The 25,137-nt window shown below is 44.2% G+C and overlaps 1 protein-coding gene across 5 annotated transcripts in view; it reads right to left on the bottom strand.

Moving 5' to 3' along the window:
- MYOCD (myocardin) overlaps nucleotides 1-25,137 on the bottom strand; it is a 111,824-nt gene that overhangs the window by 59,117 nt on the left and 27,570 nt on the right. For 2 of the 5 annotated variants that reach the window (XM_027047239.2, XM_027047237.2), the window contains exons 2-3: nucleotides 10,547-10,612; nucleotides 1,102-1,157 (exon numbers count right to left, since the gene is read on the bottom strand). In XM_027047239.2, the coding sequence (XP_026903040.1) occupies nucleotides 1,102-1,157; nucleotides 10,547-10,612 (122 nt within the window). Of the gene's footprint in view, nucleotides 1-1,101; nucleotides 1,158-5,598; nucleotides 5,760-10,546; nucleotides 10,613-25,137 lie in introns of all 5 variants that reach the window. The other 3 variants (XM_053211493.1, XM_027047241.2, XM_053211494.1) reach the window with 3 other exon arrangements.

Genomic DNA, 25,137 nt, shown 5'->3' with positions numbered 1-25,137 from the left:
ACTATGGTTAGAGACGAAATGTAGTCTGAGTCCATCCAGTGTAACATGACAATGTATGCCCTCTCTCTTAGGACCCATGGAAATGTAAAGGCTGCCATTCAGAAGCACGGTGAGTTAGAAGGATGCCCAGAGATAATTTACTGAGTCCCACAGTCTTCTCGATGGAGTTGTCTGTGGGGACAGTGTGGACTCTGGCAGGGCACACCCGGACCTCAGGCCCTGATTTCCAGTTCTGGGTTTTTATGCCACTCTATTGGATCTCCTATTTGCCCCCTGAGAGGGATCTAGAGATCACTCCAGTTCTGATCAAAGATAGCTGTTTTCCAGGGAACAGAGACCACAGCCTCTCCTGCACAACTTTAAAGAGGTACAGAGCTCTGCTCCTTTCTCCACCCACAAAGTAGCTGTGAGGCTAGGATAGGTGGACAAAGAAATCCCAGGACAAAGGCACGCCCCCCCGCCCCTCCACCTCCCTGCGTTTCCTTCTCATACGGGGCTGATGCCGGCTAAATAGTATTTATTGTATTACCGATAAGTTCAGTTTGCAGAGATCTGCTATGAAGGTGCAACATATGGGCCAAATATGCCCCCTCCTGAATGTTAAAAAGAAAACCAAAAGAAACAAACAACAACAAAAAAAAAAACCAGAAAGAAAGAGAAATAAACTCAATGCCTTTTGCCTTGAAGTCGCTGTAGGTCATCTCTGTACGCACAGCCTGTATCTTATCACTGAATTGGATTTTTAAAAATCCGATTGTTAGAAAGGACTATAAAAGGCTTTTGGAAACCTGACGTCTACAGCATCCTTGCAATGATCTTCCCAACATCAGAAAGACTGGAGACGTGTTTTTGTTTTTGGGTTTTTTTGGAGACTTTTTTTAAGGTAACAAATAGTTTCAAAGCTAAATGTGGTTGATCACATTTCCAGTCTTGGGTACACAGGAGTAAGGTCCCCTACAGCATGTGTGTGTGTGTATGTGGGGCAGGGCGCGTATTAAGTTTACTGTGGAAATTCTACCTGCTTGAGCCAAAGCTCAGCACTCAGAGATCTATACCCTGGAGTCTAAGTTCAGAAAGAAGGGCAGCTTGCCAAAAAATTACCTTGTCACTATCCAAATGTTTTCTTTGCTCATGGAATTCAGTTGGGCTTTTCAGTGCTGCAACAGAAAGACAGAGACGTGAGCAGAGGCGGGCTGAGGACACCAAGCAGCAAAATAGTATCTGCCGGTGTGCTTGCGGAGCTGTGCACAGTATGGGCGTGAGCGCCTTTATTAGGCCATAAGCGATCGGAGAGGAGAGGACTGGAGGATACCAGCTTCCCGGAAGCCACAGGATACAGAGGCAGGTGGAACCGAGGCCGAAGACAGGAGGAGCAGCAAAGGCAGGATGTGCAATAGAAAGAGAGGTGGGGGAGACAGAGCATTCGAGGTCCTGAGGAAACACGGGGGCCTGTGGAAGACTAGGCACAGAAGAGATGCTCCAGAGTGAGGGAGAGGGGTGGATGGGGTGACTAACGCCCTCTTTGATTTTGCTCTGCCCTTGAGTGCAAACGTCTGGGTAGAGGCTGCGGACCATGGCAGGTGCATCCCAACCCGTAGGAAGGGACACGTACTGTGGATAAGGTCGGTGACTGGTTGGACAGGAACATGCAACTGAGGGTGCTGAGTGAGAAGCACAGAATCAGACTTTGAGGGCTGGAAGGGACCCTGGAGATAATGAAATAAACTCTCACCCTGAACAAATGGGGCAATAGAAGTCCACAGAAATCGGATGACTTACCCAGGGTCACACAGTTAGAGCTAAGAGCCTAGGTCCTCTGACGACCTCACTTCTTTCAAGGCGTATCAACAAAATACGCCAAAGTAACAAAATATGTCAAAATATTAACACCCAGGAGACACAGGCACCGGTCAGGCAAAGCACATGGCAGCCTGGGCCCGATGCTGCTTCCATTCCTCCCTCTTGCTCCTGCTCACGATTTGAAAGCAGCTCTCCACCGTGATGGGGACTGTCTTTTGACTTAGCAAAGAAGTAGAACATCATTCAGCAAAACTCCGCATTTTTAAGGAGCTTTCCCGATCCCCAGAAACAATTGATAAGGAGCCGCACGCAACCACTGTTTGTAACAAGCGAGGAGCTTGGTCAGTGGTTACAGAACCACACTGAGTACTTTTCTGAACTGTTAAGTCTGGGCAAGCCAATGAATCGCATGATCCGGATTTCTAATACTGCTCCCGCAGATGTCCACTCTTAAGTGGCAGGCAATGAAATCTTCTTCCAAGCTTTGGCCAGCTTAAAAAATTGGGTTTCTGGCCGGATTGGGTCTGTGTGTGTGTGTGTGATGCCTTGTTTGGTCTTTAAGGTCATGCTAAATTTGAGCAACATGTTCAGGAGGGCTCTCTGGACATCAAACAAATGGCACTGCAGTCCTGGCAACTGGTCAACCCCGTTATCGTCTATGGAGGGCACTGCTTGGGAAGCCACTAAGGCACGCTCCCTCTCAGTCTCCCTGCCTCACCTGGACATTAACAATGTTGACCAAAGGAACATGCTGAATCGCCCCAGCTGGCTAAGAATACTGGACAAGAGCACCCTCCTCACTTTGAGCAGAGATTCAGATGCTTCCCTTCTTATAGGAAAAGTAACAGAATACGTTGCTTAAATATCACATTTCCCAATGATCTAACACCAGTTTCTCTTTGCTGCTTTCACTCTTAAAATGGGCTTCTTTGCAAACTCTGCCATTTCACATGACTCCCCCCCCCCCATTTGTCCCCACTCAGTAACTCTGGGAAATCATCTGGAGAAACGTGCTGTTCAACCACATCGCTCGTGCATTGCCTCTGATTCAGGTCTATTTGCCATCCTTTGAAAGGAGGCTCATCTTTTCCTACATTTGATCATAGTTGCAATTTACCTTGATGGAGTTCTGAAAACAACTCCTGTTTCCCCAGGTAACCGGATCTTGCAAGTCTGCTTGAAGTCCGGGGGGGGAGGCCCTGGTGAATCTGTACGATCTCAATGGATAGGTCTTCACCTCCGCCCTATAGCCTGGCAGTCATCTAGGCATTACATATCGATGTTGGCCTAGTCACTTCTCTAATCCAGAAAGGAAATGATCTTTGTGTGGCTGTACTAAGTGGTTAAAAAGAATGAACACATCCTTCTCCTTAAGCAGCAGCTCTTAAGGGAACAGTATGAATCTATCCTGAGATACCACTTACATTCCAAACTCGATTGGTTTTAATTGGGCTTAGGAATTCGGAGGAATTTATCTGGTTCTCTTGCTCCCAAGGCTCTTCAATTTCTATTAGCATAGCTTATTGAATGTTCTAAGAAACACTGCATTTCCTGTATCTTAGCTTTGGAGTGAGAGCTGTAATTCATCACTTCTTGGTGTTAACAACTCCCCCCGTGAAATGATCTGCACAGTCCGGGTCTCTGATGCCAGGAACTGAAAGGTCTTCTGGAACCTTCTATCACAGGGTGGGAGATGCTATGTCCACTTGGCAAGGGCTTGGGAAGAAAGCCAAAGAGGTCCCTACACTGCATTTTACCACACGCTCTTCCCCTCAGGGCTTCAGAGATGTTATGTGGGGTACTGGCTTGAGGTCACACCATGGAAAACTGTCCTGTCACGGTCCTGTGATTGACATTTGCTTTTTTCTGTGACTCGAGAGAATGTGCATTTTAGCCATTTCCCCTGAGGGCCAGAGAAAACCATATCACAACCCCCCAAGTCGACTCTTTGGAAAATAAATAAAGGACCTCTTGCTGCCAGCCCTGGGAATATCAAATGGCAAAATTTTGTTTTACAGGGACATTGACATTTAAGATTGAAAAGGAATTTGGATTTCTAAATTAAAAAAAAAAAAAAACTAATAAGTCAATGTGATTTCAAATAAGAATACGGTTGTAAATTCAGTCAGCCGCATAGCTAACTCGTTCTCCCTGGAGGAAGATTAATCACTTCTCACAAGGGAATTCATGTTTTCGCCTTGGAGTTTGGTTACGGGCTATTCCTATTTCGGTCCTGTGGCTCCAGCTAATTTGGGTCAGCTGTGTATATAAACATTTGCTTACTAAAGCTCAGAAAAAAAGGTCCTAAGAAAGGCCAGGCCCCCTGCTGTCCCCGGCTCTGGACTCTACAGGAGTCCAGGAAAAGGAGAATGCAGGTCGTGGGGCCCCTGGGGAATCAGCTAAGGGAAGGGGCTGGCTCTCCAGTACAAGGTGGGGGGCCTGATGTTGACAGCAGCTCATGGGGTCGCCCCCTCCCAGGCTTGCAGGACAGAACCCAGCTCCTCAGTGTTCCAGAGGAGGACGAAAATGCAGCCTCAAAGGGCTGGTGTCCTGGGACACCAGATGGAACAGTGGTTCTCAGCGTGTGGCCCCTGGATGGGCTGAAGAAATGCCAATTCTCAGGCCCCACCCAGACCCACCAAATCAGAACCTTAGGGGTGGACCCCAGGGATTCGTGTTTTAATGAGCCCTCCTTGCCGATGGTGACGTACAAGTTTGAGAACCTTGGCTCTGGAGTTTGTAAGGCCAGTGTCTCCTGATCTAGGGTCTTTGGGAACATGGGAGTCCAACCAGGGAGTGACGAATTTCTAGGACCGATTTTCAGGATTTCAAGTAGCTGAAGAAGAGGGGTATGGGTGCCCAGAGAAAGGCCAATTGGGGCTGATGGAACTGTCACTTTTCAGTGTTGCTACCTAGGGTCCTAACGGCATGCTTTTGAGATGGCTGTTCTCCCCAAAGACCAGCTGTTCAGTTTAAATGCCATCAATTCATCAAAACCAGACGGATTCATAATTTACAAATTTAGGGTTCTTTGGGCGTGGGGGGCGGGCGAAGACAAAACAATTTGAAACACAGGATCCATGGCAGCGTGGAGTATAACTAAAGTCGTTTTGGGTGACCGAAAATTTGGGAACTACCCTTCCGGGCTCCATCCTTGCTTAGTCTCCTCAAACACGTCTGGGAGTCTTCCTGCTCTGTCCCCCACCTGTAAAATGGGCTTAGAAATGCTTCTGTTTGCCTCACTTTTAAAGACAAAGCGCATCGTGAGTGGCTGTCTTCCCGAGATACGTGCTCTGCGTAAGTGGTCATGCTTTGGAAATGACATTCCCTCTTTAGATTGGCAATGCGCTGCCCATTTGGTATCAAAGGACAGTCTCAGGAGTCTGAAAATGTAGCTTCGTTACATTTAAGACCTGGCCACACGCTTGAGGCAGTTGAATGCAACATGCGTGAATACTTTGGGGATTTCTCAGAAGACGACTGTGAAGACAAATTCAAAGGACGCCTGTCATCACCGGCTTACTGGTTTCCGAGGAACAAGGAACCAGAAAATGGGAGGGGAAAGAAAACATTAAGGGTTGTTGACCACCGCCCCCCCCCCCCCCACCCTGTATGGGCTTGCCAGGAAAATCCACAGTGCCTTTTCCTGACTCTGAATTTGACATGTTAGAAAGGAGAGAAGAGGCAGACAGATTAAAACCCTCGTGCCGTGTTCTGCCGAAACAGCCAACAGTGTGTGCTGGGGTGACGTAGGGAGAAGCCAAGTCAGAAGGATGCACTGAGAAGAGGAAGACACACTTTGCCCAGGCAACTTCTCAGAACTACCAAGAAGCTGCATGTGGTGGGGGTACAGGAGTTGCCCCAGTCATTCTCACTGCTATTCAGGAAAGGCACCACAGAACTCAGGGATTTACCAGGGCTTTGCGGTAAGTATGAGGCTGCTGTGGCCGGAATTTAGTCTGCAAAACAAATAAAGGCAGCACCGTTCATAGACAGCTCATCGTATCTTTAAATCCATTTACAATGATCAGGTCATGGACCCAAGCTGCCCAGACATTTCATCCTGGCCGGCGGTGGCTTTCTCGGACTTTCCGTGGAGATGCCGCAGCCACTCGGGGCCACCCGTGTATGTGGTTCTCTTCAGCTCTGTATTCCGGGAGAATGGGCTACTTGTTCCCTCCTCTCCCGCCTGGGTTCTTACAGATTAGCCCCGCTTTACTAGCAGAGGGAGAGGGAAGGAGAAAGTAGTTCTTTCCTTCCGTCCTCGAAGATATTCAGTCCCACGCAGCGGTGCATGGTCGTCTGATATCGCTACTCTAAACAACCAAGCAGGGGTGATCTGGGGCCCCTTCCAGACAGTAAGCATCTGAAACAGAACTCACGTCTGAGTCCTCTGTGCTCCACAGGGACCTCCTCACAGCAGATGGTCAAAATACTACTGAGCTGCCGTGATCATTCATCACACCTACTCCACAGAGCTCATCACCCTTCTGCACTGAGGCTTCCCAAGTGGTTGGAATAAGGTGGTGTTAAGACTCCACCCAGGAGAGTGATGCCCCAGGAAAAGAATGGTGATGGAGAAAATCTGCAGGAGAAATGGTGAACAGATCCAAGCCCCACAGGTCCACAGGGGAGGAGGTTGGCTCTGTCATAAAGCTGGGAGAAAACAGAGAAGGTAGATGTCTTTTGCAGGCTTGACCCCCAAAAGGGTGGGGCATCAAGGTGCTCCCTTTGAATCCTGGTTGGTGGTGCGGCACCTGGGTGGCTCAGTCAGTTGGGCGTCAGGCTCTGTGCTGATTAACTCAGAGCCTGGAGCCTGCTTCAGATTCTGTGTCTCCCTCTGTCTCTCTGTCCCTCCCCTGCTAGTGCTGTCTCTGTCTGTCTGTCTGTCTGTCTCTCAAAATTAAAGAAACATTAAAAGAAAAAAAAATTGAATCCTGGTTGGTGGTGGCAAAGGAGACAACGTGAAATCTCCATTTGGAGGTTCAGAGGTGGGATTTTGGAGAGGGTATTTCACGGAGATTTTACGACTATTTTGAAAACGTGAATTCTACAATGGCATTTTAAACGTGAAAGCAATCTTAGAATCTGGCCTGCGCCCTGCTCCCTGGTCTGAGAGCCTCTTCCCACTGCTGAAAGTTGTCTTAGCAGTTCCGTGCTGGCCTCGGAATTCTGCCCTTGTTGACTAAATTCAAGGAACAAGGGGTTTCCGTTCATTCAAAGCATCTGAAGGGGAAAATCCCCAGACCCATAACGGACAAAAGGAATAAGTAAAAGCTTAAGAGAAGTGATTCAGGGGGGTTATATAAAGATGAATGTGTCCCTGGGTGCTGTAGACTGTTTCTCAGCAACAAAACCTGCAGGATATGTGCCCAAGAAGAAGGAAGGAGTTAAATTCAATTCATTTGGACCAGTGTCACTAGTCAACGGAACGGAAAGTTACACGCGGCTCAGTTCATCGGAGTCAGTAGGGGGAGAAACCTTAGAATTTCATCAGCAACGTCATGTGCAGCTGAGGCGAGACCTGCCATGGGGCGAATGCGGTGAAATTTGTCCTTCACTCTTGGTCATGGTGAGGCATAGGTGATGATGTAAAACCTGACGCCATTTTGTGAGAACCACTGGGTTTCCCTTGGCATGTTCGCACACACGTATTTTTCATTTTCCCACATCCCGACTGAATCTTTCGGCCACAAAAATGCTTGAAGAGAGGAGCGTAAGTAGGTGCTTTTAAAGTTCAAGCAATTCCTTTTGCATATTTGGAGAAAGAGCTCTTCGCAGGGACCAGGATGTATAGGTTCTGCCCTCAGTTGTCACCATAGGAGTGGCATTGAGATTTAATCTAAAACTTAAGACAAGGATAGCAGGTGTTTCTGTCGACCAGTTAAGAACAGTGACGCTATATAGTAATGATGTAGGGACAGTGAATAGTTTGCTTGGCCATCAGCCTTCAATGTAGGTGATTTATGACAAGTTTTAAGACTTGGTGGGGGGGGGGGAGGAGGATTGCAGTTATTTCAAATGTTATGGATACAATGAGATTATATCAGATAATTATGTAAAAAACCCCACCCTGAATTCTACTTCTGTGAGTTTCCTACCACCAATCCCCCTAGAATTTTGAGTCTGTTCAAGGGACTGTCTTGTTCATCGTTGTCCCTACAGGGCCCAGCACACTACCCTGCACTAAGTCTGGTTCACAACGACATTTGTTGACTTTGATTGAATCGATAGGACCCTGAGACCGTCGCCTCCTCTCTGCTTCCCGGGATCAGTTGCCTTTACACACGAACCGTTAGGTGCCAGAGAAAACACACGCTGCTCTGTGCTGCATTTCGGTGGCATGTTTCATCTCTGACTGGATTGACAAGGCTAACCATCTCCGTCCCCAACCTCTCAGCAAGTGAAAGATAGGTCTTGGGTCTAACTTCCTGAGAAGAGCTTAGTCGAGGTCTGTCCGGGTTGGGTGGGGCTGGCCGTGTGCACCTGTTGTGGGTTTGACATTTTTTTCCACGGCAGAATCTATACCCTTAGGAAGCCTAGTTGGAGGGAGGCGGCTGACGACCATGGAAACCGGATGACATTTAATTAACCTTTATCATTTTGCTGAATGAGAAACAAAAAAAAAAATCATTTTGTTCTCATAGGACTTTCTCCCAGTAATTATCTTAATGGTTCAATGGACTAAGGATGCAAAATTTCCGTCAGGTGGTATTTCCTTAATACGCACATGATTTGGTTCTGGAAATCCTAGAGAACAAAATATCATATCGCCATTGAACCCTACTCCATCCACAAAGGGACACTAAATTTACAAAACATACATAGAGGTATTATTTTAAATTGCATCATAGGGTTCATTTCTACCTTTCCTAGGTGTTTTTTTTTTCTTACGGATTTCCAAAGATTTAATCCCATAAACGTCAAAAAAAAAAAAAGATGGGGTACCTGGGTGGCTCAGTCGGTTAAGCGTCCGACTTCGGCTCAGGTCATGATCTCAGAGTTTGTGAGTTCGAGCCCTGTGTCAGGCTCTGTGCTGACAGCTCAGAGACTGGAGTCTGCTTCGGATTCTGTCTCTCCCTATCTCTCCCTCTCTCTCTCTCTCTCTCTCTCTCTCTGCCCATTCCCTGCTCACACACACACTCTCTCTCTCTCAAAAATAAATAAGCATTTAAAAAATTTAAAAAAAAAGAAAGAAAGGGGGAAATGAATTTATTCTTATCCAAATGCCAGTTGCAAGGCTCAGGCTCAGAGTATTTAAGCACATGACTCAAGCTTTAGATAAATAAGGTGTGAGCAGCTTAAGCAGACTGAAATGTACTGGGTCTCTCTACCCCATGTGCCTTTCCAGAATCAAGGAAAAGAAACACCAGTGAGGGAATAGATTATTTTCATACTACCCAACTAGACGTGTTCCTCGTATATCTGAGGGCATGCGTACAGATCGAGGCCCGCTGAGAGAGGATCCTGGTGGACCTACGCTCGTCCACAACCCACTCTTAGTGAATAACTCTTCCAGATGAAGCATAACCACGTCAGATCCTACACATTTGTAGCAGGATTCCCCAAAACACTGGTCTGATCAGCTTTGAGTGAAAATGTAGTGATCTGCCCGGAAGTCTGCAGACTTTTGCGCTTTCCCGAGTTTTTAGTGCTTCTCTTTAGTGGGCTCAGATGAAAGAGGCCAGTCAGATGTGGCCCCTCTGGGTTCTCAACTCGGTTGTACATCTTGTGTGAGCGGGCTTTAAATTGCAGGGTGAGCTGTTTCTTTTGTGCTCATTAGCAAACCTCTAAAAAAAAAAAAAAAGGTGTTCTCCTGGAAGGTCACCTGTGGTTTACTGTCGGTAGGGCTGAGCCATTAACAAAGAGCAATTTTTGAATTACAAAGGAAAAGGCTTGAAAAATTCTCAGTTCTCATCTGCCTCAGAGGCACAGACTATACTTAAACTTGCAGACCTTGGGTCATAGGGCTCCGTATTATGACCGCAGGACATTTTATCCAGGCCAAACTGGCTGCTTGTGAGAGGCTGAACTCTGAAGTCGTAGTCACGACTAGTCTGGATTTCTGCGGGAGTCATTATGGGTTTTGATTTTTAACTTTTGTTGGGGAAGAAAGTTACAAAGCATGACCTAAAGGGGCTTGAACTGGGACTTCATTCATTCAGGGAGGTCTTCTGTCTCTTTATAGATAATCAAGAGTTGGCTTTAATTGCTTACTTGGTGGGAAAATTTAAATCTATCTACTAAAAAAGATAATGACAATCCTCCTTCTTTGACCCAATTTATGGCCAGTAATTCAATATTATACCATTTATGTTAGAGTGTCATTACTTCTCAGCCTTCTTTGATGGTATTCAATTAATTGCGGACTCAGGTACCCCAAATAGAACTGAGGTGAGAAGAGGGATAAGTGATGGATGCCTCTGGAAAGAGTGGTGATTTACATCCTATTCTAAAAGGAAGAGAAGGGTGAAGGGGGCCCACAGGGAATTGTACTTACTCTAAAAACAAACCCATCAACTGGAATTTTAGGTACAACCTACAGCATTAAAGGGAAGCCCTTGTAGGTGAGTAGCGTCTGGGGCAAAGCATCCAAGGCCTGGAGTTTCTGCAGACATAGCATCTATGAGGATCTGGGGAGACCCATGTGTGGGCTTAGGTTCAAGGACCTCTGAGGTGCTTTCCAGCTCCCAAATTGTACGCCCCCATAGTAACAGGTCAGCGAACAAGAGACAGGGCTACTCACGTGGTGTTATGCCTTGGTTAGCAAGTTGTTCCTGGGTCCTTCTCTGTTGAAGTCGTAACTGCAAAACTTAGAAAACAAAGTGTTCGTTTGTAAGTTGGGCTGCGTGTGATTACAGTCATTTATATTCACATCATAATTTTTGCCCAGCTCTTCTCATTTCATTTTTAGACCAGTCTCGAACGTTTGTGTCAACTACGTTTGTGTTTGTGTGGCAGACGTGGAGAAAGAAAAAACTGAGAGATGCCAAGCGGGTTGCAGGGATTTGCAGGAAGTCTGTGACAAGCTAGGGCTGGAACACCCGTGTCCTCTTTGAAGTGAATGTTGTTCTCACAGCCCTAGGCTCACTCTCTCCTCCTTATTAGCCACTTGGGGGATAAACACCACCCAGTTCTGCTGGGAATTTGCCTGTGCTTTCGAAAGGGAGCCAGCGTGAAGAAAGCGGAGGCCTTGGGGTCTCACATGGGTTCAAATCTCATCTCTAGTGCCTTCAAAAGGCAGGTAATCCTGGGCAAGCTGCTTACCCTTTCTGATACTCACTTTCCTCATCTGTAAATGGGAACGATGTGTTCCTGAAGGTGTTGCTATAAAGTCCGATAAACAATAAACGCAAGTTGCTTAGCCGAGTGCTTGGCACACAATAGTTCATCAATAAACAGTGGTATTATGTGCATCTGGGATCCATTTGGAATTTCAAAGATAGGCTATTAGAGTCATGCTTTGCTTAGAAGAAATAAAACACTGTAAACTGTCCAAACTTTGTATTATAAACATTTATGTTGCTATTCATAGCGCAAATAGATTATATATACCATACACAATATACATGTAAATAGTAAAAAAAAAAAAAAAAAAAAAAAAAAAGACTATATGTAAAATTGTGAGTGTAGCACTTGTGATTTTCTCCTCCGCCCTCCCCTCTCTCCCCCTGAAAAATTCTACCTTTGGACACTTGGCCTCTCCCTCACGGAGAGTCCATTTTCTCAGGGAGACTCTAAGTTTACCATCTTGGCTCCTGGGTTTGAGTGGCTCAGAATAAGGAAAGAGCAAAAGTTTGTAAAAAAGAGGGACTGGTCTAATCAACACGTAATGAAAAGAGAGAAGGAGAGAACTGCTTTGAGGAAGAGAAAATGAGAATGGAGACAAAAGCAAAAACAGGAAGGCTATGTGGACTGACTTTCAAGTCTATGTAGTATCTCAGACTACTAAATGGCTTCAGAGAAAATGTAGTCACAAGATCTCCTGAATGTCAGCATAATGGGGAAACATGATTTTTTAAAGTGCTGTCATGGTTTTGAATTAGAGCATCAACCTTCTTCAAGAGAGATCGATGCTGTTGAATTAGTTTTAATTACTTTCAGTTGCTAGACTGTGTTTCATTGAATAGCCTCATCTGACTTGGAGTTAGGACTGGACAATAAAGAAGACAAAATTATGTTACTTTGCAGGTAAATGAAAACGATACGAGACTTTGTTATTTAAGCCCTCCTTCGGAACGATCCTCCCACCAATAAATACTGTAAGCTCTGAACAAAATATGAGAAATAACCACCTGGGGATTCTGAATAGGAAACAAAATCATGTAGGGTATAGAGGGAAGTTGAAACTTGGAGAGGTGACTTCCATGGGGGTGAGCTTCCTATTTGGGGGACAACTGAGAGTGACCTGGAGTCATGAAGTAGCAGGTCAAAAGCAACTAAAACTCTTAACAGAAAACCTACTCATCTTTCTGGCCCGAGGACTCAGGGAAAGGAAAGCAGACAACCATGGCTGACCACCATAGATTGAGGAAGACACCATGTACGGGAGAGAGCTGGAAAAGGGAGGGATCCCCTGACTATGTGTATGGACCCTCACAAGTTTCAGTCTGGTCCTTTAATGAAGTTTCCATGGGGCAGACTCAAAGCAGCACGGCAAAGGTTTAAAATCAAAGTGAAACTTGAACCTCTGTGCACATAGGCAAAAAAGGACTTAACGTTCGAATATTCAGGGTTAATTTTGTGCTCAAACCAAACAGAAAGAAATCACCAGTCTCCAGAGGATTGTGAAAGAACTCAAGGGTTTATGTAATACAAGACAGAACGTCCAGAATACAATCCAAAATTACTTTACATACAAGGAACCAGGAAAATGTGACTCATTTTAAATAGAAAAGACCATTAGCTGATGCTAGCCTTGAGACGACCCACATGTTGGAATTATCCTACAAGTACTTTAAAGTAGTTATTTTCAACTATGTTCAATGAAGTAAAAGAAAACATGCTTGAAATGAATGGAATGACAGGATATCTCAGCAGCAAAATAGCCACATAAAAAGAAACCAAATAAAAATTAAAACGTAATGGTAGGATATCTATACTCTAAATAATAATAATAGTAAATGCTAATAAATATAAATATACTCTAATAATAATAAATCCATGGATGAGCTTATTAATAAAAGAATAAATATCAGAGGAATGAATCAGCAAACTTGAAAATAGACCAAACTTACGAAGAGAGAGAAAAATGATGGAAAAAAAACGGACATACGGATAGCCCCACGGATCTGTGCAACAATATCAAAAAATCTAACATCAGTTAATTAGAGTCCCAGAAAGAGTGCAGAGAAATAACTAATAGCCCAAACATCCCAAATTTCATGAAAGACATAAATTCACAGATTCCAAAAAAGTCAACAAACCCCACACCAGCCATATTCACAGAAAACCACACTTAGACACATCACAATCCAATGGCTGAAAACCTAAGAAAGAGGAAATCTTAAAAGTATCTAGGGAAAACCAACACATTATATAAAGGGAAACACCGATTCTCATCAGAAACTATGGAAGCCAGAAGATAAAACAAAAACAAAATGCAAAACAGAAAACAAATGTCAACTCCAAAGAGAAAATGTCCTCTAGAAATGAAGGTAAAATAAAGATGTGTTCAGGTAAAGGGAAAGGTCATTTGTCGCCAGCAGATTTTGCTACAAGAAATGCTTAAGGAGGGGCGCCTGGATGGCTCAGTTGGTTAAGTGTCTTACTTTGGCTCAGGTCACGATCTCATGGTTGGTTTCATGTGTTCAAGTCCCGTTTTGGTGTCTGTGTGACAGCTTGGAGCCTGAAGCCTGCTTCAGATTCTGTGTCTCCCTCTCTATGCCCCTGCCCTGCTAGTGTGCTCGCGCTCTCTCTCTCTCTCTCAAAAAAAAAAAAAAAAAAAGAGTAAATAAACATTTAAAAAAAGAAAAAAGAGGGCCACCTGGGTGGCTCAGTAGGTTAAGCATCCAACTTTGGCTCAGGTCATGATCTCACAGTTTGTGAGTTAGAGCCCTGCATCGGGATCGTGGTTTGTGAGTTCAAGCCCCGCATCAGGCTCTGTGCTGACAGCTCAGAGCCTGAAGCCTGCTTCAGATTCTGGGTCTCTTCTTCTCTCTGCCCTTCCCATGCTCATGCTGTCTCTCAATAATAATAAATGTTAAAACAATTAAAAAAAAAAGAAAGCCAGACAGGTTAGGGGTGCCTGGGTGGCTCAGTGGGTCAAACATCTGACTCCTGATTTTGGCTCATGTCTTGATCTCATGGTTAGTGGGACTGAGCCCCACATTGGGCTCTGTGCTGGCAGCATAGAGCCTGCTTGGGATTCTCTCCTCCCTCTCTCTCTGCCCCTCTCCCACTTGTATGCGCACTCCCTCTCTCTCTCTCTCTCTCTCAAAATAAATAGACATTTTAAAAAAATGATACACAGGCTACATCAATATCAGATAAAAAAAAGACTTCAAGTCAAGGAGTATTATCAGAGATAAAGAAGGGGCATTTTATAATCATAAAAGGGACAATTCATCAGAAGACCTAGCCACTATAAATGGATAGGCATCAGGGGCACCTGAGTGGCTCAGTCGGTTAAGTGTCTGACTTCAGCTCAGGTCATGATCTCACAGTTCGTGAGTTCAACCCCGCATCAGGCTCTGTGCAGACAGCTCAGAGCCTGGAGCCTGCTTCAGATTCTGTGTCTCCCTCTCTCTCTCTGCCCCTCCCCAACTCACACTCTGTCTCTCTCTCTCAAAAAAAAAAAAAAAAAAAAACATTAAAAAAAATGGATAGGCATCTAATAAAAGCCTCAAATGAAGTAAAAACTGACATTATTAGAGGGATAAATAGACAATTTCAAAATCATAGTAGGATATTTTAGGGTCCCCCTCTCAACATTTTATAGAATAGATTTTAAAAAAATCACTGATGACATTGGGATTTGAACAATTATCAATCATCTTGACTTAATTGGTATTTATAGAGCACGGTGTTCAATAACTTAAAATTTATTTATTTATTTATTTGTTTGTCTGTTTGTTTTGAGAGAGAGACAGAGAGAGTGAGAGAGGGACAGAGAGAGAGGGAGAGAGAGATTACAAGCAGGCTCTGCACTGTCAGCGTGGAGTCCGATGCGGGGCTGGAACCCATGAACCGCAAGATCGCGACCTGAGCCAAAACCAACAGTCAGTCGCTTAACCCACTGAGCCACCCAGGTGCCCCTAAATTTAACATTCTTTTAAGGTTCACATGGTACATTCACCAAGGTAGACTAGGCCACAAAACAAGTCTCAATAAACTTTTTTAAAAGATTAAACTCATATAGAGTATGTTCTCTGATCACATTGGAATTAGTCAGAAATCAAAAAGCAATATGCTACTTAGGAAAATATTTGGCAGTATACTTCTAAGTAATTCGTAGATCAAAGAAGAAATCACAAGGGAAATTAGAAACATTTTTTTTATTTAAAAAAAAATTTTTTTTTAATGTTTATTTATTTTTGAGACAGAGAGAGACAGAGCATGAATGGGGGAGGGGCAGAGAGAGAGGGAGACACAGAATCGGAAACAGGCTCCAGGCTCTGAGCGGTCAGCACAGAGCCTGACGCAGGGCTCGAACTCACGGACCGTGAGATTGTGACCTGAGCTGAAGTCAGACGCTCAACCGACGGAGCCACCCAGGCGCCCTGAAACATTTTTAATTGAATGATGATACGTATACAATATGCAATTTATGGGATACAGCTAACACAGTGCTTCGAGGGAAATTTAAGAGTTTTAAGTGCTTATGTTAGACAAGAAGGAAGATTTAAGATAAATGACCTAAGATACTACCTAATAAGCGAAAAGAACGTTCAAGGTAATTGAAAGGAAGGAAGTATTAGAGCAGCAAAATAGAAATCAGACAAGAACATAGAAAATCAACTAAGCCAACAGTTGATTCTTTGCAAAGACCAACGAAATTGGAAAAACCCCTAGCTAGATTCATCCGTAAAAAAGAGAGAAAGAATAAATTTTACCAATATCAGGAATAAAAAAGATGGGTTATAACTACAGACCTAAAAGGATACTAAAGGATTAAAAAGGAAAATAGGCGAATATCATTAACGATTTTGTGATGGGGCACCTGGGTGGCTTAGTCGGTTGAGCGTCCGACTTCAGCTCGGGTCATTATCTCACAGTTCGTGAGTTCGAGCCCCACGTTGGACTCTGTGCTGACAGCTCGGAGCCTGCTTTGGATCCTCTGTCCCCCTCTCTCTCTGCCCTTCCCCTGCTCATGGTCTCTCAAAAATCAATAAACATTAAGAAAATTTGGGGGGGTCACCTGGGTGGCTCAGTTGGCTAAGCATCTGACTTTGGCTCAGGTCATGATCTCAAGGTTCCTGAGTTTGAGCCCCATATTGAGATCTGTGCTGACAGTGCAGAGCCTGCTTGGGATTCTCTCTCTCTCCCTCTGTTTCTTTCCCTCCCCTACTTGCACGCACTCTCTCAAAATAAATAAACTTAAAAAAAATTCTGAAAAAAGAATTTTTGTGCCAATACATTTGACAACTTAAAAAACATTTTTTAAATGTTTATTCATTTTTCGAGAGACAGAGAGAGACAGAGCACAAGCAGGGGAGGGGCAGAGAGAGAGGGAGACACAGAATCCAAAACAGGCTCCAGGCTCTGAGCTGTCGGCACAGAGCCCCACTGGGCTCGAACTCATTGACCATGATAGCATGACCTGGGCTGAAGTTGGACGCTTAACCAATTGAGCCACCCAGGTGCCCTGACAACTTTTTAAAATGGAACAACTTCTTGAAAGCTACAACTTATCAAAATACAAGAAGAAACATAAATCTTAATAGTGTTGTGTAACTAAATTGAATTGATTATTAAGAACTTATCCCCTTACAAAATCCCAGGCCCAGATAGTTTTACTGGTAAATTTAATCAAGATGTTGTGATCGCAACCAGTTGTTTTCCAAGTTCTCCATCAAATAACTTTCACCTTCTACATATAACATCAGAGTAAAATAGAGTACTCACTTACATTTCAACACCACAGATCTTAATTCAGCAAATGGAAAACGTTGACAGAGATCTTCTGTTGTTAGAATCAGCCATTTTGAAGGCTGTTTGGGTGCTCTAGACATTAAGCTATTTTGACTTAGATTGAGCCGGATGAAGACAGTAGAAATGGAAATGAGAGAAAAAAATGAAAAAAAAATTGAACAGAAAGAACTGGAAAAATCTAGCGATGGAAGGGAGGAGAGAAATGTGTATTACTATCTCTCAAAGGGCTTGTTAGTCTGGGATGTTTAGATATGCTGTCGGAAATTCAAGAATTCCCTGATGTTACCAGTAACTACGTTTGCACGTATTTATTTTTTCCTGGGAGTGGGTCCATAGCACTTGCCAGGTTCCCAAAGGGGGCCAAGGCATCCAAAATTTAAGCCCCACTAGCCCAGAAATTTGAAAATCTAGGGTTTTGAGAGCATGCATAAATTATGATAGGTTGACAAAGAAGTCTGGAAAATCATTAGTTTCATTTTATACAATCTGAATTTTAGGAGTCCTGGTAAATTTTAAATAATGTGCCTGACAGGCCATTGAAATATGGGGCTAGAGAAAGGCTAAGGAGTCAAGGCTGACTTGGGGTATTGTCTTCAAATAAGTAGCCACAAAAACCTTTTTATCAGAATTCCTAAAAAAAGAGGGATACATTACCAGAGGAAAGGAAAGATAAAAAGAAAACAGGAATAGGGGCACCTGGGTAGCTCAGTCGGTTGAGCGTTCGACTCTTGGTTTCTGTTCAGGTCATGATGTCGCGGTTAGTGGGTTTGAGCCCTGTTTTGGGCTCCACAAGGACAGTGCAGAGCCTGATTGGGATTCTCCCTCTCTGTCCCTCTCGTGCTCTCTTTCTCAAAATAAATAAATAAACATTAAAAAGAAGAAGAAAATAGGACTAAAAATTACATCACAAATCGATAAAGAGTAACGTTAAAGGGAGCCAGTAAAGGGCTTAAATAATTTGGGACACCATTAGTTTTGGGTATCCAATATGGAGAAATCATTGTGCTAGTTCCATAACTCATTTCCATACTTCTTGCTTTTTGGTTAATCATTTGCAGATTTCCACATTTACAAGATCAAAGGCATTATTCATTATGTTCCTCCAACTATCTGGTTGTGTGAGAGGCGTTGCTTGTTGTTGGCATAATGGTGAATGGGACGCATAGTTACACCCCTCAAAGCCCTAACTTCCTAGGGGGTGAAATAAACTCAATGTTTTGAGTTTTTCCCGAATACGCAATCTTTTTATTACTTTTTTTAATTCCTACTTTATTTTGCCTTCTCTGAGCACCAACCTTTTGGGATAACCTTCTTCCCCCCAGGGGCCTTGTTAATTTCCTGAAACTGCATGCAATGTGTGTGTCTACGCATATTTTTGTGGAGCGGCCTGTGACTTCGATCAGATTTTAGGACGTCTCTGGGACTTCCAAAAGTTAGGCACCATCAACTCCCATCTAGACTAGATCATCCCATATTGTTTTTATGGGATGCAAAAAAAATTTTTTTTTTTTTACTAGTTAGTAGAGTCTTTTCTTTCAGTGCACCTTACATGCATTACTAGACTAATTTCCCAAAAACTCTATTTTCATAGGATTATTTTGCACAGTATCTTTAGTGGCTCCTGATTCTGGCGTTTCAGATCTTCTCCACCAGCACTATTCCCCTCCCAAACTTTCTCCTCCAGCTCAGTCTGTTTCTACCTGAACCCAACACCTACCAAATGCATTTACTCACCTTGCCTTTGATTATGAGATCCCCACACATGGAATCGGATGCAGGATTTGAGGCCAGGCTAGGATTTTAATTTACTCCAAAGAGTTGGCAAACTATGTACATCAGCAATTTATTATAGAACGTTCCTTTGTGCACTGATGTGTAATGTCACCTTTGTCATTTACTCAAGTGGTAATATAAGCTATGATCTGTTTCTAGGTGCTAAATGCTAATTTATATGAATTTATACTTCCTATCCCTCTCTCTTCTTTAGCAGCAAAAGTAGTAAATGTTTTCTGTCTCAAGATGACAAAACAGGCACACACCTGATTCCTATAACAGAATGGTTATAAATAACAGAAATGGTAGCTTTAAAAATCTTTATCTGCAGTAGAAAAGACTGCAAAGTAGAAAAGACAGGGGACACCTCAGTGGATTGACAGTGTAAGTAATCTATGGGAGATAAACAGAATACGGAACTGGACTGGAAAAGCACATGGTAAGACACACACATGTCAGTGGTGGAAAGTCTTGCCAAGAATCCTCTTTGCCCAGGAACAGGAAGGGGTAGTAGGTTCCCTCTAATAGGGCTGCTAGAAGGGGTACCAAAGGGCAAGGCCAGTCTCCAACATATCCTCTACTTTTCCCCACATTGGCCCTCCCCACATTGGACCTGGATATGGGATGGGACTGCCAGTCTCCAGGTAGGAGTGGCAAATAAGGCATCTTGGGAGACACAGGAGTGAGCTCCGGATTGCTGGCAATACCCAAGAGGGTCAGTTATCCTTTGGTCCCTGAAATCAGCTACTGGCCATCCTGTGCCTCTCCCCCAATCCCTGATATCAGATCAAAGCACACGTGTCAGCACATATCTCTTCTCTCCAGGCTGTGCTCACCTGTGCATCACATAGTCTAACAGGTCTCTACAAGGGTACAACATGAGGGTGTGATCAACAATCGCCTAACCTGGGAGCAATGTCTCCACCCCAAAAGGAAGACTCTAAACATACAAGAAAAGAACACATACTCCAGGAGACAATGTGAACAAATGAAAACGGGTCGTTCTCAGCAATAGGCAAAAGAATTTTCATTAGTTAAAAATAAAATAGGGGCGCCTGGGTGGCTCAGTCTGTTAAGTCTTGATTTTGACTTAGGTCATGATGTCACGGTTCATGGGATCTAGCCCTGCGTCAGGCTCTGCGCTGACAGTGTGGAGCCTGCTTGGGATTCTCTCTCTCCCCGCCCCTCCCCAGCTCATGTGCTCTCTTTTTCTCTCTCTCAAAATAATAAACTTAAAGTAATCACCATCTCACACCCGTTAGGATGGCCACGATAAAAAAAAAAAAAAACTACACACACACACACACACACACACACACACACACACAGAAAGAAAGAGAGAGAGAGAGAGAGAGAGAAAATAACAAGTGTTGGCAAGACTGTGGAGAAATTGGAAACATGCGCACTGCTCTTAGGAATGTATAATGCTGCAGCCCCTATGGAAAACAGTATGGCCTTTCCTCAGAAAATTAAAAATAGAATTACCATACAATCCAGCAATGGTGCAGCCCCTATGGAAAACAGCATGGCATTTCCTCAAAAAATTAAAAATAGAATTACCATACAATCCAGCAATCCTGCTTCAGAGTATATATCCAAAAGAAGTAAAAACAGCAACTTGAAGAGATAACTTGTACACTCATGTTCATAGCAACATTTTTCATGATAACCAAGAGATGGGAGTAACCCAAGTGTCCATCAACAGATGAGCAAACATTGCGTTGTATACACATACACTAGAGTATTAGTCAGCCTTAAAAAGGGAGGAACTTCTGGTACATGCTGAAGCATGGATGAAACTTGGGGACGTTATGCTGAGCCAGTCACCCAAGGACATTAAGCCGGTCACCCAAGGACATTGAGCCAGTCACCCAAGGACAAATAATGTAGGAGGTACCTAGAGTTGTCAAATCCATAAAGACAGAATGGTGATTTCCAGGGGATGGTGGGGGAGGGCGGGAGGAAGAAATTGGAAATTAGTGTTTAATAGGTGTGGAGTTTTTCAGTTTTGCAAGATAAGAAAGAGTTCTGGAGATGGGTGGTGGTGATGGTGGCATCACAGGCAAATGTTCCAAATGCCGCTGAACTGTGCACTTAAAAACGGCGAAGATAGTAAATTTTATACTGCATATGTTCTACAATAAAAAAATTAAATCACGAAAATAAACCAAAAATCAAATAAGAATATAGTTCATTAAGATTAACTCAAATGGGGGCACTTGGGTGGCTCAGTTGGTTAAGCATCTGATCAGGTCAGGATCTCGAGGTTCAAGACATCGAGCCCTGCATTGGGCTCTGCACTGACAGCATGGAGCCTGCTTGGGATTTCCTCTCTCTCCCTCTCTCTGTCCCTCCCCCACTCTCTCAAAATAAATAAAGAAAAAAGATAAAGTCAAATGGGTGGCTGAATATTGGAATGAACATAGTTAAAGATGATTTCATAAGCGAGGAGATGAACTCAACAGTTCTTAGAATGTTCTACAAAGGGAGAAAAGACTGGGAAGCAAAATCAATATGTGTTCAGTGTAGACACACTGCAAAATAAAGAAAAGCTTCCGGGGGGGGGGGGTGAAATACACACACACACACACACACACACACACACACACACACATACCTATTCCTGAGCTAGAACCATTATTCATGTCTAATTCATGTCCTTGGGGTCCTTTTTCCTAAATTTTCCTTCTCTAACTGATTTTTATTAGTACTGCATCACAGATATTCCCATATCATTTAATACCCTTCAAAAGATACTATTTTGATAACTGCACATTTCATTTTTTGGTTACTCTGTACGTGATCAAACCAAACGCTTATAGGCAATTGGGTATTTAGTTTGTTTCTAGTATTTTACAACAGTGGGTGTTCTTTGTAGTTAATATTGGACCACATCCTCAATATTCATTCATTCTATTCTTTCTTTCTCTTTCTTTCTCTTTTTCTTTCTTTCTTTCCTTTTCCTTCTTTTTCCTTCCTTCTTTTTCCTTCCTTCCCTTCTTTTTCTTCCTTCCCTTCTTTTTCCTTCCTTCCTTCCTTCCTTCCTTCCTTCCTTCCTTCCTTCCTTCCTTCCTTCCTTCCTTCCCATTATTTATTTTTCCAATATTACTTTACCATACACTCCTGAAAGCGAAAGTGTTTGGGTATGGGCAAATGTCAAATTTGCAGGCTTGTGGTCCGTGAAGGCAAACAGCTCTCCTGAAAGGTTGTTCTGATTCTCTTCTCGCTAGTGAAGCGTGGCTGTTTGCCCGCTGCCCGCTGCCCTTGGCTGCTCTGATCACGTTGCCATCCTTCTCTCCACTGAGGCTGGAGGCCTGGAGGCCAGCTCGAGCTGAAAGAAAATGGCCAGAGGGGGTACTGAACGGCCCCCTCCCTTTTTGTGGCTGCTTCCCCACCCCGCACGTGGGGGAGTCCCGATGCTTCCGGCAGGAACCCTGTGCTGGGTGAAGTGGGCTTCCCCTGTGGGCACAGCTGTCCTTGGTCAGCACTGGCCTCCTTTCTGAACTGCCTGTATGTGTCTCCCTGAGAGGTTCCCCCCCCCCCCACCCCTGCTTTCAGCTGGCTGGAGCCTTTTGTGTCCCCAGAGCTCTTGGCAAACCTCCACTGATCCACCGTAGCTAAAAATACTCTTAAGCAGAGGGTTGCTTTTTGGCCCAAGCCTCCCCTCCCCCCTCTCGGTTCTAAACACCTACAGGTTACAGGTTTTCATGGGGTTTTCCACTTCCTTTGAGGCCATATGGTTATCTTTGAAGGGTGAGGTAAATTCTTGCTGTCTTTTCCATGGCACCTCAGTATGTTTTCTTATGGTTCTGGTATTTGGGTATCAATCTTTTGCAGCTTCCACGGCCCCATTTTTTTTTTTTTTTTGCATTCTTTTGGTCCTTATCGAATTGGGTGTCATAAGTTTGCACTCAAGTTGCTTCTTTTACTCAGAAGTCCTGGGCTCTCAATTCTGATTTCCTCATCTGTCTGGCTATTCTTGTCTCCAGTACTGCACTAGGTAAGTTACTCTACTCTTAAGATAGACATTCATGCCTGATACAAAGAATCTTCTATTATCCTTTTTTTTAATTAAAAATTTTTTAAATGTTTATTTTTGAGAGAGAGAGCAAGAGAGAGAGCACAAGCAGGTAAGGGAGAGAGAGAGAGAGAGAGAGAGAAAGAAAGAATCCAAAGCAGGCTCCAGGCTCTGAGCTGTCAGCACAGAGCCCGACACGGGGCTCGAACTCACAAACCATGAGACCATGACCCGAGCTGAAGTTGGACGCTTCCCCGACTGAGCCACCCAGGCGTCCCTCTATTATCCTTTAAAAATAAATATGTTGTGACTACCCTAGCCTGTTTTTCCCCCCAAATAAACTTTAGGACCAGACTAGCAAGTTCCACTAATCCCCCAAACACCTACTTCCCCTAAAGGAGAGTATATTCCTTTAACATTCTGTAGTCATTAAACGTAAACACCAGCCAGAGAAACAGCCCTCCTGTTTAATGATGATTAAAGAATGTATAGAAACTTCTGGATCAAGAATAGCACGGGACCAGTTGGCTATACATACAGCTGGGACTGGGCACCTGATTCAAAATGGGAGGATATCTTTATACACCACGAACACGTCACTTGCTTGTGCCCAGGAGATTAAGGACCAGGTCTTGTGAGGGTTTCAGGATGAAGAGGCAGGGAATATCAGGATGGATGGACATTAGGACATTTCTCTTATCCCATAGACAGCTACCCCTGCCACACACCTAGGGCTGCAGGGCAGACCCTCCTGGGTGTGCAGGGGAGAGGCAGCATGATGGAACGAGGGAGCTGGAACAGAAAACAGAGACTCGACCTTGACTCTGCCACACTGTGTGACCTCAGACAAGTCACTGTGTCTACAATTCCTACCCTCATCATCTGGATACAGTAATATTGGTATCAATAGTAAATCATAATAACCACCTGCAGGGGGTTGTTGAGACGGAGGTAATGAGTTAACCACTTCCTGAACTATACAAGGCTGTCCAATACCTTTCTGGGTTAAATTGATAATGGTAGCTTCAGGAGAAAGCCCATCTGTGTGGTTCTGGTTCCAGAATCTGAGGAGAAAAGGGAGCTGCCTGTGGTGGGAACGATAATGTATAACTTGACGACATCATGCTGCCTTAAACACTGGCCATGCCAGGGCTCCAGGCTCTGCGGGGAGGTGGTACAAATTGGGAAGGAGGAATGTGTAGGAATCTCACACGAAGAGGGCACTGAAGATACAGGGGTTCCACCACCCATTGAGGGAGGTGGGAACAGCAGGAGAGAGAGAAAGGACTGAACCCAAGAAGCTGGGTCATGAACTCATCACAGAGCAGTCCTCTCTCTCCCTGGCTGGCATGGACTGTAAAGGGCCAGTGTCTGGAACAGAAGCTTTCATAGACATCATCTCATCAAAACCCCCCACTAATCCTGTAGGACTAGAAATAATTATCCCATGTTGTGGCTCATAAGGCCCAGAGGGTGCAAATAACTCATCCAAGGCCATCAAGTTATGAAGGGAGAGAAGCACATTTCAGACCCGTGACTTTGGACTCACAGGTGCAAATTCCAGATGGAACCATGTTCTCTCTTGTGTTTTCATGTATTTCCCCATCTGGGGGGTTCCTTTCAAAGGAAGAAGGAGAGGCTGCTGTGACATAAGGCACACACCTCATGCCACCTGTCACCTAGGTATCTCAACACGAGGGACCCTCAGCTCAACAGCACTGCCCGCAGCATCTCTATAGCAACAGTCATGCAGGGTACCATTGTCTTTCTCAGGCCAACAGGCAGCTGGGTGACTAGTCTAACCGATACAGGTGACCGTCCCAGCCGAGTCCCTGACTAGGACGAAGCTCCTGAATGGCCCCACGCTCTGACGGCATCTCACAGAGTTGTTGCTATGGTTTTGGTGAGAAGTATTGCTTTTCTGAGGATTGCAAAACACTTCACTTTCCAACCCCAATGCTCGTTCATTCCTGACAGAGTGGAAAATGTGCCTCCTTGGCTGAAATGTTCCTCTTGAGTCCAGCCCAAAGATGACATTTTTAGGAAAGTTTGAGAAGAATCCTGTGGCTGGTACTGAGTCACGATAGAGTAGAAATGGATCTTTTCTATTTAAAGAGTTCTGTGCTACTGTTTGAAAATGTCATATTGCTAGGGAACAGTGGAAATAGAAAACTTTCCATTTGCCATCAACAAAGAGAGATGGTTCCTGAATGAGAAACAATGGAGTTGAGGGCAAGTTCTGTTACCTGTCTGACTGAAGTAATAGGCCGATGGGAGTTTAGTTAGGGAATATTAGTCCAAATAAGCCGGGTGTGCTAGGAAGGGATTGCTCACCTGAAATACAGCACATGCGATTCTAGATCTCTTTCTGCTATTTAGTTGTTACTTTAGACAGGTCCCAGACTCTCTCCGGACCTCAGTGTCAATATAAATGAAAAGGGGAGATTAGATTA

Source organism: Acinonyx jubatus, chromosome E1 (assembly GCF_027475565.1).
Source record: "Acinonyx jubatus isolate Ajub_Pintada_27869175 chromosome E1, VMU_Ajub_asm_v1.0, whole genome shotgun sequence".
Taxonomy (NCBI): Eukaryota; Metazoa; Chordata; class Mammalia; order Carnivora; family Felidae; genus Acinonyx; species Acinonyx jubatus.
The sequence above is the reverse complement of the archived record's forward strand: the minus strand, read 5'-3'. Positions and strand labels throughout refer to the sequence as shown.